At 41.2% G+C, this 18733-nt stretch overlaps 1 protein-coding gene across 1 annotated transcript in view; it reads right to left on the bottom strand.

Moving 5' to 3' along the window:
• Positions 1 to 757: 757 nt before the first annotated feature.
• Positions 758 to 18733, bottom strand: part of LOC149459881 (NADP-dependent alcohol dehydrogenase-like) — a 45390-nt gene continuing 27414 nt past the window's right edge. The window contains exons 7-8 of the mRNA XM_089680574.1: positions 8430 to 8565; positions 758 to 3231 (exon numbers count right to left, since the gene is read on the bottom strand). Coding sequence (XP_089536700.1) covers positions 3092 to 3231; positions 8430 to 8565 — 276 coding nt within the window. The 3' untranslated portion in view covers positions 758 to 3091. The remainder of the gene's footprint in view (positions 3232 to 8429; positions 8566 to 18733) is intronic.

Below are 18733 nucleotides of genomic sequence, written 5' to 3'. Positions count from 1 at the left end.
TACATGTACAGCAATGTTTAATTTGCCCAGGTCCCATAGCCCATGTGGGCTGCTACAGTATACCTTTAGTTGTACTGTCTCTGTGCTTTGAACTGTTTTACTGAACAACCTCACTTAGTTTAATTACTTAGTTAAAAATCTACTATATTTTCCATATATGCTAAGATTCCAACAAAAAAAATCTACACAACTAAAATACAACACAGAGAAAAGAAAGAATAGCCAATTAAACCTTTAATACTAATGTAACATACTCCTTTCAGTTGAAAACAAGCATAACAATGTAAAATTGTGCCAAACAGACTGAGGAATGCATGAAGAAATCATTTGTTGATAAATCCATGTGCTGCTTAGAACACTATAATGGTCCGTATCCTAAAGTCAGAAGAGGGGGAGAAATTTTATTTGCAGTGTTTAGGATTTAAGTATCATATACAGTATTTTCAGTACAGTGAGGGCTTATTATAGAGAAACAAAAGTCTACATTTCCTGGTTTTACTATGCATATGATATTAATTTACTAGGGAATTTATTCATGTCATTGTTTTAATTCCTTGATTTCAATGAGATGGTTTATAACTGTAAATCCCTTTATGTGAAAGATTGTACTAGATCAGTATTTCTCAACCTTTTTTCAGGCAAATGGCACCCTTTAAAATTATTGACAGTCTCGAGGCACCCTTTAAAATTAGGAACAGTCTTGAGGCACTCCATTCTAACATGGGGTGCCTCAAGACTGTCCATAATTTTAAAACCGTGAAAACCTATTCTAACAGTTTTATATAATGCAGCAACATCCACACATGTAGGACACCCATCATTAGAGGGCATTTATTCTTCCAAATCAAATACACCTTTGCACATTGGTACTGACTAGTATTCCGGTGTTTATCTTCTCCCTCAATTTTTCTCCATCAACTGCTGATGTGACCCCAGCGTTGATGGAGAGGGGCAGGGCAGAGTCAAACTAGGATGCTGTGCAGGCAACCGACATCCTCCTTATCAACGGATGATGTCATTGGTTGTTAAGATGCCGGTGACTAGAAGGTCATAATGGTGCACCATAAAAACCTGTGGCTTTGTGCAACTAAAAGGCAGTCGTGTTCCACTCACTGGCTTGTATACAGGTTTTGGGCAATTTTTAGAAATGGCACCCCTAAAGAAACCTCAAGGCACCCCAGGGTGCCTGGGCACCCTGGTTGAGAAAGACTTTACTAGATTTTAAAACCTGTGTTAAAGTGATTCTAAATGTCGTATTTTTAATTTTTCTTTAATAAAAAACATTTTATACTTACCTGCTCTGTGCAATGGACCCCACTGGTGGTCCTTGCTCCTCTCACATGCTGAATGCCCCCAATAGCAAGCCTCTTGCTAAGGGGGCACTTGAACATTGTCCATGCACACACAGAACGCAGCCCTGCCCCCACCCCCCGCTTTCTTCTTATTGGTTCATAGGCTGTGATTCACAGCAGCAGGAGCAAATGGCTGCTGCTGCTATGTGAGCCAAGAAGACTCGGTAGATCCACTGATCTCATGCACATTACTGGATCCAGATGGGGCTCTGGTAAATATAAGTGGTTGCTAAACTGCACCCAGAAGGTTTTTTTACCTTAATGCATAGAACTCAATAATGCATGCTTCTGCCTTTAGAACAACTTTAAATATTGGACCTTGTATTAAAGTCTGTTTTTCAGTCTGCTCCCCCCTCCCCTTACTGAAATGCCATATTAAATGTATTAAAAGAAAAAACATCTGTAGGGGAAAAAGGTTAGATACTATAGTTCATTTTCCCCGACTTCTTTAGTGCAGGGATTATGTCACCATCCCTCCCACAAATCCTGGGAAATGCTGAGCACTCTCAAAATCGAGGCTACAGCAAATTGCAGGACTGTTTTTTCAGTGAGCATTGGACCTTCCTAGAAGAAGGATTGTCTCTCCTTCCTTGAGGTACCATGGGAGGAAGGTAAGTATATTATTTAGATTTTTTCCCTAAAAGTGTTTTATGTGTAGTTTTAGCAAGTGGGGGGGGGGGGGTATACTACAGAAGTAGTTTTTGTTATTTAGGTGCATGATCCACTTTAATCCACACCGAGGGAGGACTTGGAACTTTTTATCTGGAAGGCAAACATGATGAACAAGCCCTTTCATGGTGGTGACAACTTCCTGTTGACTAAAGAAAGTTCCCCACACGAAATAGCCAATGTGGAAGGTAGGTCTTATAAAATGGTTTATTTTAACAAAACTTAAAGTGTTACTAAATCCAGGACCCTGCATTCAAGATATCTGGTCTCCCACAGTACACAGACCATGGAAATGCAATTATTGTAGTAAATGTAAACTGCTAAATACCTTTTCTTATCAGCAGTATATAGCAGTCTTGCGATCTCTATTAGTGTCCAGCAGAGCACTCGTTAAAGCTTGTAAGAGGATTTTTCCTTCTCCGCTGATTGTCCTATGAGGCTGCATGACCCCTGACCCTCTGTCAGGACAGCGATGATTGGCCCTGTGCTGATCACATGCACTCTCCCAAGAACAAATAAACTCTCTGGCAATACATACCAAACGGAGCATGTGCAGCTTGCCCCCAAGGCTCTGTTCTATCAGCAGATGGATTTGGGACAGTAGAAGAAGGGGAAGACAGAATCAAACATCCTTTTTACGCAATGCAGAGGATTAACTCCTTATGTTACACAGTAAGTATAACAAGAATGCTTTATTGCATATACAGACTGATTTTACTGTTGTGGGTTTAGTAACACTTTAATAACAAAATCACAGGTTAGAACAGGGAGCAGGTAACTAAAAAGTGCCTGTCTGTCACTAACTACAGGTCCTGCTCTGATTAAATTTTAATGGGAGAATCTCTCCACTCAGGGCTACCGGTACAACATATACTATATGTACTGGCTCAGGGGGCAAATGCCCCTCTGCCCCAGCTCACTCCAGTCTAGTCCTCCCTAGATTCACCCATCTACACTATGTTCTGTATACTATATATCTAAAAGATTATAAGCAAAACATGTTTTAATATTATACTTGAGACTTCACATAGTTTTATACTGAGTATAATTTAATTTTCAGTGCCATATACTTATCCTTTTCCACTGCTGAGCAGCTCAAATCCTTCATTGATTTGATCCAGTTTCAATTCATTGCTCACTAAAAAGCTAAGATTGATTTTGTTCTTCATATAATCATCTACAAGCTTGGTGACTTCATCACCTTTGAAACCTAAAAAATGAAATATTTCATTAGTGTGGATTTGGATTTTTCTTCTGCAACATTCAGATTCCCATTTAAAGGCAATGAATAGGTGTAATTAAATGACTGTATTGAATTGCACGTATAGGTACTGACAAAAATTTTTTCTTATTTTTGGATAGAGTACTGAAGGGTTACATCCGCTGCCATGTTTGTATGTCTTACTGTCTTTGTCCCTGCAGGGGAGATTCACCCACTATCTTTGTCCTAGTGACCAATGTCACTGAGACAAAAAGTAAGGGGAAATTGTTTAAGAGATGGCATGTCTAATGGTGTTGGGTGGGAGCGTGCTGTAAGGGCCACCCATGGAGCAGATTTTTGCATATTCATCAGAATGTGTATGGCCAGCAAAAAAATGGGAATTTCACTCATTTTATGGGATTACTTCTCACTTCCTGTCACATCTAAAAAAAATGTGTTGAAAATCTCCCCAGCAAAACTCATACAAAAAACTAAAATAATTAAAATTATAGGGGTTTAAAACTTTCCCTACTTTACCCTAAACAACAAAAAGTTTTGTATACACACTTTTGTCTACACTTCTAAAAAAGCAGTGGCAGAGAACGTCAACTAAAGACTATGCAGAAAAATATTTTTGCCACCTCTCCTCTAGGTCTTTTTACAGTTTTATTATTTTATATTTTGTAATGTCATCTGTTTACACCTTCTTTAACCACTTGCTCTCCAGAGGATTTACCCCCCTTCCTGACCAGGCCATTTTGTGCGTTACTTTAACTGTCAATTGCTCGTTCATGCAACACTGTACATAAATTAAATTTATGTCTTTTTTCCCCCACAAATATAGCTTTTTTCAGTGGTATGTGATCACCTGTGCGTTTTTAATTGTTTTGCTCATTAAACAAAAAAAGGCCGTCAATTTTGAAAAAAAAAAATATTTTTGAGTTTTTACTATAAAACATATCGGTAAACAAAATAAAAAAAAATCAAATTTCTTCATACATTTAGGCCAAAATGTATTCTGCGACATGTCTTTGTTAAAAAAAAATCATCCCAATACATGTAATTAATTGGTTTACGTGAAAGTTATAGCATCTACAGATGGCGGTATATATACTGGAATTTGTTTTTTTTTACTAGTAATGGAGGCGATCAGTGACTTGTAGCAGGACTACGGTGGGCATTCTGACACTGGGTGAGAACTGACTGACACTGACATCCCAATAATACTAATACAGTGATCAGTGCTAATAAAAATAAAAAGCACTGACACTGTACTAATGACACTGGGCAGGAAGGGGTTAACATCTGGGGTGATCAAAGGGTTAACAGTGTTTTACATGATGTGGTGTGTGCTTTACTAGGGAGACATGCTGCTTTGTATTGCTCTGCTGTGCAGAGAAATACACAGCAGCATGTACTTGCTGGCAGGAAAGACCTGTGCTGTTTACACATAGGTCTCTGCCCTGTCAGTTCTACACGGCGATCGTTGGGTGCTGGCAGGGAATCTCTGGTCGGGACCCAGTGATTGACATCTGTAGCCGCCAATGGCGGCACGTGCCCCCTACCTACAAATGCAAATCTCGTATATACAGTCAGGTCCATAAATATTGGGACATCGACACAATTCTAACATTTTTGGCTCTATACACCACCACAATGGATTTGAAACGAAACGATCAAGATGTGCTTTAACTGCAGACTGTCAGCTTTAATTTGAGGGTATTTACATCCAAATCAGGTGAATGGTGTAGGAATTACAACAGTTTGCATATGTGCCTCCCACTTGTTAAGGGACCAAAAGTAAGGGACAATTGGCTTTTCAGCTGTTCCATGGCCAGGTGTGTGTTATTCCCTCATTATCCCAATTACAATGAGCAGATAAAAGGTCCAGAGTTCATTTTCAAGTGTGCTATTTGCATTTGGAATCTGTTGCTGTCAACTCTCAAGATGAGATCCAAAGAGCTGTCATTATCAGTGAAGCAAGCCATCATTAGGCTGAAAAAACAAAACAAACCCATCAGAGAGATAGCAAAAACATCAGGCGCGGCCAAAACAACTGTTTGGAACATTCTTAAAAAGAAGGAACGCACCGGTGAGCTCAGCAACACCAAAAGACCCGGAAGACCACGGAAAACCACTGTAGTGGATGACCAAAGAATTCTTTCCCTGGTGAAGAAAACACCCTTCACAACAGTTGGCCAGATCACGAACACTCTCCAGGAGGTAGGTGTATATGTGTGTCAAAGTCAACAATCAAGAGAAGACTTCACCAGAGTGAATACAGAGGGTTCACCACAAGATGTAAACCACTGGAGAGCCTTAAAAACAGGAAGGCCAGATTAGAGTTTGCCAAACTACATCTAAAAAAGCCTTCACAGTTCTGGAACAACATCCTATGGACAGATGAGACCGACATCAACTTGTACCAGAGTGATGGGAAGAAAAGAGTATGGAGAAGGAAAGGAACTGCTCATGATCCTAAGCATACCACCTCATCAGTGAAGCATGGTGGTGGTAGTGTCATGGCGTGGGCATGTATGGCTGCCAATGGAACTGCTTCTCTTGTATTTATTGATGATGTGACTGCTGACAAAAGCAGCCGGATGAATTCTGAAGTGTTTCGGGAATATTATCTGCTCATATTCAGCCAAATGCTTCACAACTCATTGGATGCCGCTTCACAGTGCAGATGGACAATGACCCAAAGCAGACTGCAAAAGCAACCAAAGAGTTTTTTAAGGGAAAGAAGTGGAATGTTATGCAATGGCCAAGTCCATCACCTGACCTGAACCCGACTGAGCATGCATTTCACTTGCTGAAGACAAAACTGAAGGGAAAATGCCCCAAGAACAAGCAGGAACTGAAGACAGTTGCAGTAGAGGCCTGGCAGAGCATCACCAGGGATGAAACCCAGCGTCTGGTGATGTCTATGCGTTCCAGACTTCATGCTGTAATTGACTGCAAAGGATTTGCAACCAAGTATTAAAAAGTGAAAGTTTGATTTATGATTATTATTCTGTCCCATTACTTTTGGCCCCTTAACAAGTGGGAGGCACATATGCAAACTGTTGTAATTCCTACACCGTTCACCTGATTTGGATGTAAATACCCTCAAATTAAAGCTGAGATTCTGCAGTTAAAGCACATCTTTTTCGTTTCATTTCAAATCCATTGTGGTGGTGTATAGAGCCAAAAATGTTAGAATTGTGTTGATGTCCCAATATTTATGGACCTGACTGTATAATACGTGATTTTGCGCAGCCCTGCCGCCCTGTAGCAGTAGTTCTACTATAGGGCAACGGGAAGTGGTTAATGCATTTTATACATTAAATTTTTGTTTGTTATACAAAGTAAGGAAATTTTAAAATAGTTATTTTCCATGGTGCATGTAATTTAAACAAGTATGACTGATACTGTTCATTCCAAAACGGCAGCTTAGCAAAAAATAGACAGACAGAAATGTCCATATCTTAAAAATAGTAAGCTGCAGAATATAAAAAGAAGTCAACTAGGCCATATAAAAATCAATGGAATTTTGAATTTCTACTTTCATGTTGTGAAATGCATGTATTTTTTGCAGCCTCTAAAAGAACTCACTGCACTCAACCCACATGGATCCAATGTCAGTGTGAGGGTGATGAGGCTACGGCTGAGGCTCCTGCATGCCATCCAATGCAACTGTAAATAAAAGCCGGAACTCATCTTGGAGCTGTGCACTTTATTAGAAAACAGGATAAAACCACCTGATACAGCAGTGCTAACACGTTTCAGCCAAGGAAGATGTTTTTTATCCTGTTTTACAAGCCCTCACCCCTCCCAAAGCACCCCCCAGCACATATCCGATCCCCATACCTCCCTACTAGCTCAAGTGGAGAGAGGGTGTCTGTACTGAGAGAGGGGGGTTTATACTGCGGGAGGGGGGGTCTGTACTTAGTGGGGGGGGGGGCAGTGTGTACTGAGGAAGGGGGGGTCTGTACTTAGTGTAGGGGGATCTCTGTTGAGGAAGGGGGATCTATACTTAGCGGAGGGGAGTCTATACTGAGAGAGGAGGGTCTGTACTGAGGGAGGGGGGTATGTACTGAGGGAGGGAGGTATGTACTTAGTGGGGGGGGTCTGTACTTTGTGGAGGGGGGTCTCTATTGAGGGAGGGGGGTCTGTACTTAGTGGAGTGGGGTCTGTACTATGAGAGGGGGGTCTGTACTGAGGGAGGAGGGTATGTACTTAGTGGACGGGAGTCTGCACCGAGAAAGGGCGATCTGTACTTAGTGGAGGGGAGTCTGTACTGAAGGAGGGGGGTCTGTACTTAGTGGAGGGGAGTCTGTACTGAAGGAGGGGGGTCTGTACTTAGTGGAGGGGAGTCTGTACTGAAGGAGGGGGGTCTGTACTTAGTGGAGGGGAGTCTGTACTGAGAGAAGGGGATCTGTACTTAGTGGAGGGGAGTCTGTACTGAGAGAGGGGGATCTGTACTTAGTGGAGGAGTCTGCACTGAGGGAGGGGGGTCTGTACTTAGAGGAGAGGGGGATCTATATTGAGGGGGGACTATACTTGGTGGAGGGAGGGGTGACACCATGTTTTAACACACCCACGTGACACCAACCCAAGTGATGCCACTGCCCAAATACAATACACTATGTTGCACATTACATACTTTTGACCACTACACTGCATATGGAGTCCTGAATACCACTCCTTGTACACTGTGTTGTACATTACAGAGACATAACTGCTGCACTTTGAAGCTGAGCTGGACATTGCATACTGCTGACCAAAGGGCTCGTTGTCTCAGATGCTGGTTACTAATTATATTATAAGTTCTTCTTTAAATTAGCCTTAGAGAAAGTATTAGCTTCATGTCTATATTCTGAGAATAGACAGCCATGTTTAATGGCTCTTGCATATGGCACAGTATTTACTGCTCATTATATAGGTACAAGGACTACAGCATTTGTGTGTAGGGTATACAACAAGGAGGCATGGACTCTGTTGATCCATACCATTTTAAGCCATGTCCTCTGTTCAGCAGAATGTAGACACACACACATTGTTTGATACAGCGCATTACATGTACTGTTAATTTTTCTTTTTCCTGTGGCAAAAGATGCCTCAGGTCTTTTAGAATCTTAGTAATATCATTTCAAGGAAGAATTAAAATTACACATATGTACACATAAAGCTACAGATGACACACAGGTAAAATGTAACAATACCTCCAAATACAGATCCTTTCAATGTTCGACCTGTCAGTAGCAGGAGTGGATCAAGGGGAATTCTCTCACTTGGGGATGATATGCCAAGTACTGCAGTCACTCCACTTCCACAATAAGTAGATTGCAATGCGTTCATCTGAAAAATGTAATTATATGTGTAAGAGTGCACAAACCAAGAACTGTGCATGTTACTTATCAATGTTACCATTGTCATTTGAGGACCTTTCCTGGACTGAAAATTATTATGTTTGTAAATCTTTTTTAGTATATGAAAAGGCTGATTCAATGAACTAGGGTTGTAAGTTTACATGTCAGGACCTTGATTCCCATAATGTGGCAAGGATACAGATACTTATTTACCAATACTAAAAGCAATGTCCATGCACATACCTAGCCAAGGAAAAGTCTATGCCAACTATAAATTGAATTATTGAGGATTATTTTCCTTTTATGCCTAACTAAGATCATAGTAATTACCACCATGTCCTGTCAACTGCGAAGACCTCTGTTCCTGTTTCATACTGAACAAACTAGGCATGGATGCAGATTATTCATAATGGGACCAGTTTGCTGATTTGCTAACAGCTATGTGTAATATTACTGCTGCCATCCCTACATATCAGCCCTTCACAGTGATTCATGGCAGTAGTAATGCTTTCTGTAGAGGAGATGCAAGGCCCTTAGTGCAGAGTGGAGAAGAGGGAACCTAACATCCTTCTGACAGATAATAAAAGGCACAAAATAAGGTAATTACCTGCATTTTTTCCTATTTGCACCTAGAAGAATTGGATAGAGAATGCTTATGTTTTTACATAATCGTTCATTTGAAAAGTGTTTTCAAGGTTATATAGGTAACATATAAAAAAGACAATCCACAGGTACAAAATAAAAAGGACATCAGGGCAGTCATAGTACACATTTTCCAACGGCACAAAGCATGTGCATATGATACATCATAAACAGTCAAAAGACTGTAATACCCATAGCATTAATAACAACTAATGCAGACAGTCATGGAGGCATTTCATCACCACTATTGCAGCATAATCCTTTCAGGAGTAATTTGATTCAGAAAAATAGAAATGATAACACTTAGCATCTGCATACAGTAGCATGTGGAATGACAGGGAGTTGGAATTTAACAATAAAAAAAAGAAAGAGAAAATCAGAGTACAAAACCTGGAGAAAGAAGAAAAAAAGGGGGGAAGGAAGGCCACTCAGCACGTTCCAATCCAAGACACTTATCAAGTATTCAACACTAAGTGTCCCAGAAAGTCCAAATAGAATTAAACTTAGGTAAAGTGTTTTGTAGTCTAGCTGTGAGATGCTCCATGGACCTCACCTCTTTAATACAATGCTGTATGCAGGCCATACATGGGTCCAGTTCTGAACAAATTTTTTTTAGAAAAACTGAATTTTCATGCATTTAGTAATCCGATGTTGTCACCATTGATTTCAAAATTCAACCAACCAAACCTTCAATTTCACCTCATGTGGCTACAGAAAATAATTTTCATGGCCAAGAATTCTCTTTTCTTTCCAGGTCACAGCTCAGGCTTATTTCCTTTTCATTTATATTTCTCACACGATTCTGAATTTCAGAGTTTATCAAGAAATTTTGCAGGAAAACGTACGACCATCTGTCCACCAAATGAAGCTCCGCAGAGGATGGGTGATGCAACAGGACAATGACCCAAAGCATACAAGTAATTCAACAAAACAATGGCTGCAACAGCACAGAATACGCCTTCTGGAGTGGCCCAGTCAGAGTCCTGACCTCAACCCGATTGAAATGCTGTGGCATGACCTTAAGAGAGCGATTCACACGGGGAAAGACCTACTAGAACAGCTGACCTCCCACCTGCAGGGGGGAGGAGCCCGAACATGGCGGCCGAGGAGAGCGTGAGGCACTAGCACTCTGCTAGGCTCTGCTTCCCATCCTTCCCAGGGACCCTCGGAAACAAAAAAAAATGAAGGGGCAGACTCACCGGAGTTAGGTGGGTCGAGCAGGAGAGGCCGGAGAGCAGGGGAGCTGAGTGGCCCGTGAAGAGAGGCAGGAGCCGGGTCAGCTGGGAGACGAGGAGACGCGGCGGGACCATGTGACAAGCCGCGGAGGATCTCTGGGAGGAGGTGAGACCGGCCGGCATCCCGAGCAGAGAGGGAAGTGCCGGCTCACTCCTGGCCTTGTTTCCCGGCGCGCAGACTGGCCCTGGACCCTGGAAAATAGGGAGAAGCAGCCTGTAGCCTTGTGATGACCTCCAGGTGACCGAGAGGCCAAAGGAGACCCGGAGGAATCCCCCTGGGACTGAGAAAGGCCCTCTACCCGATGAGCAAGTAAAGAGACGGGTGAGTGAGAGCGGCTGGGGCTTTTTACATACTGGAATATTGTGTGCGTACTATAATCTCCTGTGGCAGAGGGGAGGAAAAAGGTGAAAGAGAGGAGGGGGGATTCCCAAGGGTCAAGAAGAGGTGGAGAAGAGAAGAAGAAGAAGGAGACACAGAAAAGTAAAATAAAAGGAAAAATAGCAAGGCAAGGCTGGGTTAACAAGCCATAGACATATGACTTACACTTGTATAAGGGGTCATAGAAAAAAACAAGACCCATAGAGGATATGAAGAATAAAGGAATTAAAGGAGCAGGGCTCAAAGGGTCTCAAACGGGACGATCAAGAAATATACTACTCAAGGAAATAGTACCCCAGAAAGGCCCCAAGATACTAGTGAAAAGGGTGAAATGGAAATCAGCTTGGGAAGTAACCCTAGATTATCACTGGACATGATTAGCAGCTGTAGCCAACAAACGGTGGAAAGGCTGGAGAAAAACGAACCTGAGGGTGAACTACTGGTACCAAATAAAAAAGATGACAGAAATGTTGCAAAGTCTGGAGAAAATGATAAAACAAGAAATGACATCTATTTGGAATGATTTGGGGCACCTGTTGCTGAGAGTGGAGGAAACAGAGGAGAAAGTTAAAAATCAGGCCCAAACCATTGTTAACCTAGAAAGGAAGATAATAAATATGGATTTTATTCAGAAAAAACTTCTTTATAGGATGGAGGTTCAAGAGAATAAAGAAAAAAGGAGTAATCTTAGGGTACGAGGAATCCCAGAGTCTGTAAAAGGGGAATCACTGTATGAACTAGTTAGTAAAATTCTAAACTCCATAATGGATAGAGCGGAATCAGAAGTGATTAATCTGGATGGAGTGTTCAGAACAGGAAAGCTCAAACAGATCATGGGGAAGGAGAGACCGAGGGATACAGTTGTTCAATTTCAAAAATCTGGGGACAAAGATAAGATTTGGAGGAAGATTAAAGGAAGATCAATAATTAAATATAGAGATTTAAATATCCAAATCTATGCGGACTTAACATCAGAGACCCTATTCTCCATAGGGTCTCTGATGTTAAGTCCGCAAAGATCCTTGAGACCTTTATTGGAACAAATGAGAAAGCAGAAGGTGCAGTATAGATGGGGAACCCCAGAATGCCTAATTGGATGGAGAAACGGAGTCACAGCCTATCTGAGATTTCCAGAGGAACTGAGAGTCTTTTGTGAGAGATTGGACTTGCAAAGAATGGAAATAGAAGGATGGGAAGAAGAAAAAGGAGAATTAGAAGATATAAGAAAAGAGGACTGGCTGCGGGTTAGGGGAAGAAGAGGGGGCGGTTTGGGGCGGGGGAGAGAGGGAGGGGAGAAATAGAGACTCAAAATTTTTTTTTTTTTTCTCTCCCTTCCACTCTCCGCATCTCCCACCCACCCCCTTCTGAAAATAGGGTATTTGTTCTGGACTGATTTCATCTTTTTTTTTCTTTCTGAGTCAAATTTTTAGAGAGAGGTAAACTGGGGAGGATGGAGGAGAGGTGAGCCGCCCATGGGCGGAGGTCAACCCCAAAGTCTTAAATCAAGGGTGGGAATGATCCCACAAATGATTAGTAGGCACTTTACAAGCCTAAAAAGGGGTGGGGGGAAAGGGGGGAGGGAGGGGACGAGAGTTGGGTGGGAGGGAGGGAAGGGAGGAGGTATTGGGTCAAGACTCTGCATGACAGAAGGGATAAAGAGGAAGAGGCAATCTGGAAGAGAGATGGAGTTAATTGGGAATTATGGAAGAAATACAGTTTATAACCTATAATGTGAACGGGTTGAGTTGTCCAGGGAAGAGATTTAGGTTGTTTAATGAGTTACATCATAGGGCTACGTCAGTGGTATTTTTACAGGAGACGCATTTTGAGATAGAGGCAAACGTGAAATTGAAATCCAAACACTACCCAACATGGTACTATGCAGATTCTCCAATTAAAAGAGCAAAAGGGGTTGCAATAGGTTTTGCAAAGAATATGAGATTTGAGCTGGAGGATAGAAGAACCGACCCGGAGGGGAGGTTTTTATTCTTAAAAGGTAGACTCCAGGGGATTGAGTGTACTTTAGCCAATATATACTGCCCTAATAAAAACCCGGAGATGTATATGAAAGGTCTGCTGAAAAAATTAATGGAATTTAAAAAAGGGCGCCTGATAGTAGCTGGAGACCTAAATTTCTGTATGGACCCACAAAAGGATAATACCTCTTCCGTGCAAAGAGAGGGGAGTAGGTCTCTGAGAGCTCTGAAAAAAGTGATGCATGAATATCAACTAGTGGACACTTGGAGAATAAAGCATATGAAAGACAGAGACTATACCTTCTTCTCTAATGCACATGAGATATACTCGAGATTAGATTACATCTTAATAGACCACCAACTTATAGATCATCTGGTTAAAATTGACATAGAGACAAGGACGTTCTCGGACCATGCTCCGGTTGTAATGAAAATGGGATGGGGAAGAAGGTGGACGGGAGGATTAGGGTGGAGATTAAATGAGGGTCTTCTTCTGGATGAGGATGTAGTTCAGAAAATCGAGAAAGAGATTAAGGTATACTTTAAGGAGAACGAAACAGAGGAAGTATCGATAGCTACAGTCTGGGAAAGCCATAAGGTATTCATAAGAGGAATCTTGATTGCGGCAGGAGCAAGGAAGAAAAAGGAAAGAAGAGAGAGGGTCAGTGGGCTCTTAAAAGAAATATTGGACTTGGAGCAGATACATAAGAAGAAAATAACAAAAGATACGAGACAGAGGTTATCGGATAAAAAAGATGAGCTAGAGAGGTTGATGGATGAGGAGAAGAGAAGAGTATACAACAGGGTTTTGAACGAGAGATATAGATGGGGAGACAGACCAGGAAGATATCTAATGAGAGCTTTGAATAAAAAGAAAAATAGGAATTATATAGAAAAGATAAAAAGTTCAAAGGGGGAGTTGGTCCACTCAAATAAAGAGATTATTAAAGTGTTTACGGAGTATTACAAAAAGTTATATAATATTAGCCCCCAAGGCCCCCTAAAAGAAGCCCAAGAGGGAATTAATGAAAAAAAGATGACATACTTAAAAAATGCGGGATTACCAAAACTAAGTGAAGCACAGTTGAACTCCCTAGATGCAGAAATCTCCCAGGAAGAAATTAAAACAGCATTAAGAAGCACAGGGGGGGGAAAGCCCAGGCCCGGATGGATATACAGTTAAGTACTATAAGAAATTTAGTGAAGTACTGCTACCCAAGTTGGAGAAATATATGAATGCTATGGGAGGTGGGATAGAAGTGAGGAGAGAATCCCTACAGGCCCATGTAGTACTTATACACAAGGAGGGAAAAGATCCATCTCAGTGCTCCAGCTACAGACCTATCTCATTATTGAACACAGACACTAAACTGTATGCAAAGGTGTTAGCAAACAGGTTGAGGGATCTGATGCCTGAATGGATCCATGGAGACCAGGTGGGCTTTGTACCGGGGAGAGAAGGTAGAGATAACGGCTTGAGAACCCTGATGCTTATTCAGAAAAGTAGAAAAGGGAAAGCCCCGGTGGTGCTCTTGTCAATTGATGCAGAAAAGGCATTTGATAGAGTGGATTGGGGCTTTATGATGGACAACTTAAAAGTGCTGGGGATAGGTGATAGAATGCGAGAGTGGATAAGTAAATTATATAGGCAGCCTACTGCAATCATCACGGTAAATGGGGAGAGATCAGAACCCATCGGAATGTCTAATGGTACAAGACAGGGCTGCCCACTGTCCCCTCTGCTATATGTATTGTCACTTGAACCTCTGTTGTCAATAATAAGAAATAGTGGATCGGTAAAGGGAATTCAGATAGAATCCATAGAACATAAAGTAGCGGCCTTTGCGGACGACTTATTGTTCTATGTGTGGAATCCCCGAATAACTCTCCCAAATATAATGAAGATACTGAAGGAGTATGGTGAACAATCAAATTTAAAAATTAATCCAACGAAAACAGAGATCCTGAATATTAATATACCAAAGAATGAAAAAGAAAAACTACAAAAAGAATTCCCCTTTATATGGAGAGAAAAAGAGATAAAATATCTAGGAATAAAACTCACTGCCTCATCTAAGCATTTGTATAGATTAAACTATATCTCTTTGATAAATGAGATCAGGGAAGATTTAAAAAGACTAGAAGGAGGAAATCCATCCTGGATAGGACGTATAAACCTAGTCAAAATGGTAATTATGCCTAAAATACTGTATAGATTTCAAATGGTACCAATTAAAATTCCAGAAGCCTTCTTTAAGATAATGAAAAAAATGTTAACAAGATATATTTGGAAGAATAAAAAACCCAGAAAAGCATATGAAACATTGAGTAGGACTAAAGAGAAAGGGGGACTGGGCCTACCAGATGTCAAGAGATACTATAAAGCAGTGGTTTTAGCAAGAATATATGACTGGACATTTAACCATAAGGGGAAAAGTTGGGTAACAATTGAAAATAATCTTAGTGGCAATAGATTGAGTAAGATGATATGGGTCCCACCACAGTTCAGGGGATTTAAAGAAAGCACAAGTATCTACACTTTAAATGTCTTTAGGGTATGGGACAATTTACACAAAAATATGAAATGGGAATTTAATTTTATCTTAATACCTCTCACAAATTCTGAGTATTTCCCCCGGGAAAGAATAAGATATCAGGAAGATGGTTAAGAAAGGAGGATACCCAATTGAGAGATGTTTTGGTGGAGGGAGAATTGAGATCACTTAAAGAGTTAATAGAGAAGAAGGGAGATATTTTTATTAGAATAGATGAGTGTAAATATCATCAATTGAAAAGTTTTATTGGAAATCTACCGAAACCCCTGAGAATAAAACAGGAGTGGAATATGTTTGAAAGGTTGTTAGAGACACGAAGGGATGGGAAGCACGGTATCTCAAAAGTGTATAGAATACTCACAGAATTAGACACAAACACAAAGTTAATTTTTATGACAAAATGGGAAAGGAATATGGGAGTTGGGTTTGATGAAGATAGACAGAGAAAGATGTTTAGATTGATACACGATAATGTTAGTGTGAGAGAGGTTGAGGTTAATTATAAGTGTGTGACACGATGGCACATTACACCGAGTGTAGAGCACAAGATGAATGGGGAAAACTCAAATATGTGTTGGAGAGGATGTGGAGAGATAGGCACGGTGTTTCACATATGGTGGGAATGTCCAAAAATCCAGGCTTTTTGGAAGATAATAGTTAAATTAATTGAAGAAATAACTGGATTTGACATAGGGTTAGACCCAACGACGTGCCTCCTACACAATGTGGAGACATCCGTAAATAAATATAAAGATTCAGGTATTTGGTACTTCTTGAATGCGGCGAAAGGGTTGATACCCAAGTTTTGGCGGAAAGCTGAGGTTCCAAAGGAGGTAGACTGGATTAATAGAGTAAACCAGATAGGTAGAATGGAAAGATCATACCATATGCAAGAAGATCGGATGGGAGTTTACCCTAGGAGATGGGAAAAGTGGGAAAGAGCAGGATTGAAAGAGAAATTTAGGAAGATATGAACTAGGATGTTAGCAAAAAAAAATTAATAAGCCTCAAGAGATTAGAAAGGGCTAGAGTCTGCAGAGGGGGAGGAGGGGGGAGGAGGGGCGGTTGACGGGAAGGAAAAGAGTTTTTAGTAAGGGAAAGGCAGAAATGTTATATAATTGTCTACTTGTATGAGAATTATTTCCCTTTTTGGATTTTTGGATTAATATGAAAAATTTAATAAATATTTAAATTAAAAAAAAAAAAAAAAAAAAAGAGAGCGATTCACACCAGACATCCCAAGAATATTGCTACACTGAAACAGTTTTGTGAAGAGGAGTGGTCCAAAATTACTCCAGATCGTTGTGCAGGTCTGATCTGCAACTACAGGAAACGTTTGGATGAGGTTATTGCTGCCACAGGAGTGTCAACCAGTTATTAAGTCCAAAGGTTCACATACTTTTTCCTCCCTGCACTGTGAATGTTTACATGTCATGTGCAATTAAACCATGGCAACATCTAATGTTTGTGTAGTATTATGTTCAGCAGACTGTGTTCTTCTATTGTTGTGACTTAGATGACGTTCAGAGCACATTTTATGCCCAATTCATGCAAAACTCCACGTAATCCCAAGGGGTTCACATACTTTTTCTTGCAACTGTACTGTATATGTTGGAGATTAAGGCTTTTCTAGAAGGACCTTCCACACATACTCTTTGAAAAGGAGTCAAGCGAACAAATACAAGATCTCTCATAAGGGACTGAGAAAAAGGTTGAATCACAAAGTAAATCAAAAAGAGGAGGCTGTAAGAATAAATGTATCCTGAAGATTAGAAAACAACAACAGCCGAAGTGTGAGTTGATTAACTAGCTCTCCAAATTTAAGCAAACAGTTTGTTCTCCAAAGCAGTATCACTAATGTATGCAAACTATCAGGAATATTTGGACTACACAAGAAATAGGTCAGTAAGGATTTTATAGAAGTCAGGTGAAATGTATCTTTTGTGCTTTGCCAAGTTACTTTGGTAAATTGCATAGGGACCATTAAATCGCAAACTGAGAGCTCCAAAAAAAGGAATTAAAGTGTTACTAAACTGCAACAGTAAAATTAGTCTGCTTGTTATACTCACTGTGGAACCTAAGGGGTTAATCCTCCACATTATGTAAAAAGGCTATTTGATCCTGCCTTCTCTGATCCTCCCCTTCTTTTACTGTCCTCAATCCATCTGCTGATAGTACAGAGCCCTAGGAGGCACTTTGCACATGCTCTGTGTGTATTGCTAGAAAGTTTTCTTTCTTTGGGAGGGTGCATGTGATTCTTTGGGAGGGTGCATGTGATCAGGGCCAATCAGCACTGTCTAGACAGAGGGTCAGGGGTTATGCAGCCTCATAGGACAGTCAGAGCAGAAAGAAAACTCCTACTACAAGCTTTAGCCAGTGCTTGACTGGACACTGATAGAAGTCACACGACTGCTATATGCTGCTGATGAGAAAAGGTATTAAGCAGTTTATATTTATTAAAATAATTGCATTTCTGTGTACTAAGGGAGACCAGATATAGTGAGAGCAGGGTAGAAGTGGAAAACCCAGTTACTCCTGCGCTTGGGGATGGACTCAATGTCATTAGGACCACATATCGAAATTCTTGGGATTATTGATTTATTTATTTCAGGTACTTATATAGCGCCATCAATTTATGCAGCGCTTTACATATATATTGTACATTCACATCAGTCCCTAACCCTCAAGGAGTGTACAATCTAAGGTCCCTAACTCACATTCATACATACACATACTAGGGCCAATTTAGCCAGGAGGCAATTAACCTACCAGCATGTCTTTGGAGTGTGGGAGGAAACCGGAGTACCCAGAGGAAACCCACGCAGGCACAGGGAGAACATGCAAACTCCAGGCAGGTGGTGCGGTGGTTGGGATTTGAACCGGCGACCCTAGTACTGCCAGGCAGAAGTGCTAACCATTTAGCCACTGTGCTGCCCATATGCCCATATACCACTGAAGAGGTCACTAAGGTCTTCTCCGAAGCCCGCCTCACCACCTGCCCCCTTGACCCTGTCCCACACAACTCCTACGGTCACCCTTCTCCTCCATCCTATGCTCCCTCACTCACATCTTCAATCTCTCCCTCTCTACTGGTGCATTCCCCTCCCCTCTAAAGCACGCGCACATCACTCCCATACTTAAATAACCCTCCCTGGACCCCACCGACCTAAACAACCTTATACCCATGTCCCTGCTGCCATTTACATCCAAACTCCTCGTGCGCTTAGTCTATAATTGCCTAAGCTCCCACCTCAATGACAACAAACTCCTTGATCCCTTCAAGTCTGGCTTCCGTCCGCTACACTCCACCGAAACCGCCCTACTCAAACTCTCCAACAACCTGCTAACCGCCAAAGCTAATGGCCACTAC

The sequence above is a fragment of the Staurois parvus genome, unplaced genomic scaffold (assembly GCF_062004578.1).
Source record: "Staurois parvus isolate SC_StPar_1 unplaced genomic scaffold, SC_StPar_1.0 ptg000244l, whole genome shotgun sequence".
NCBI lineage: Eukaryota > Metazoa > Chordata > Amphibia > Anura > Ranidae > Staurois > Staurois parvus.
The sequence above is the reverse complement of the archived record's forward strand: the minus strand, read 5'-3'. Positions and strand labels throughout refer to the sequence as shown.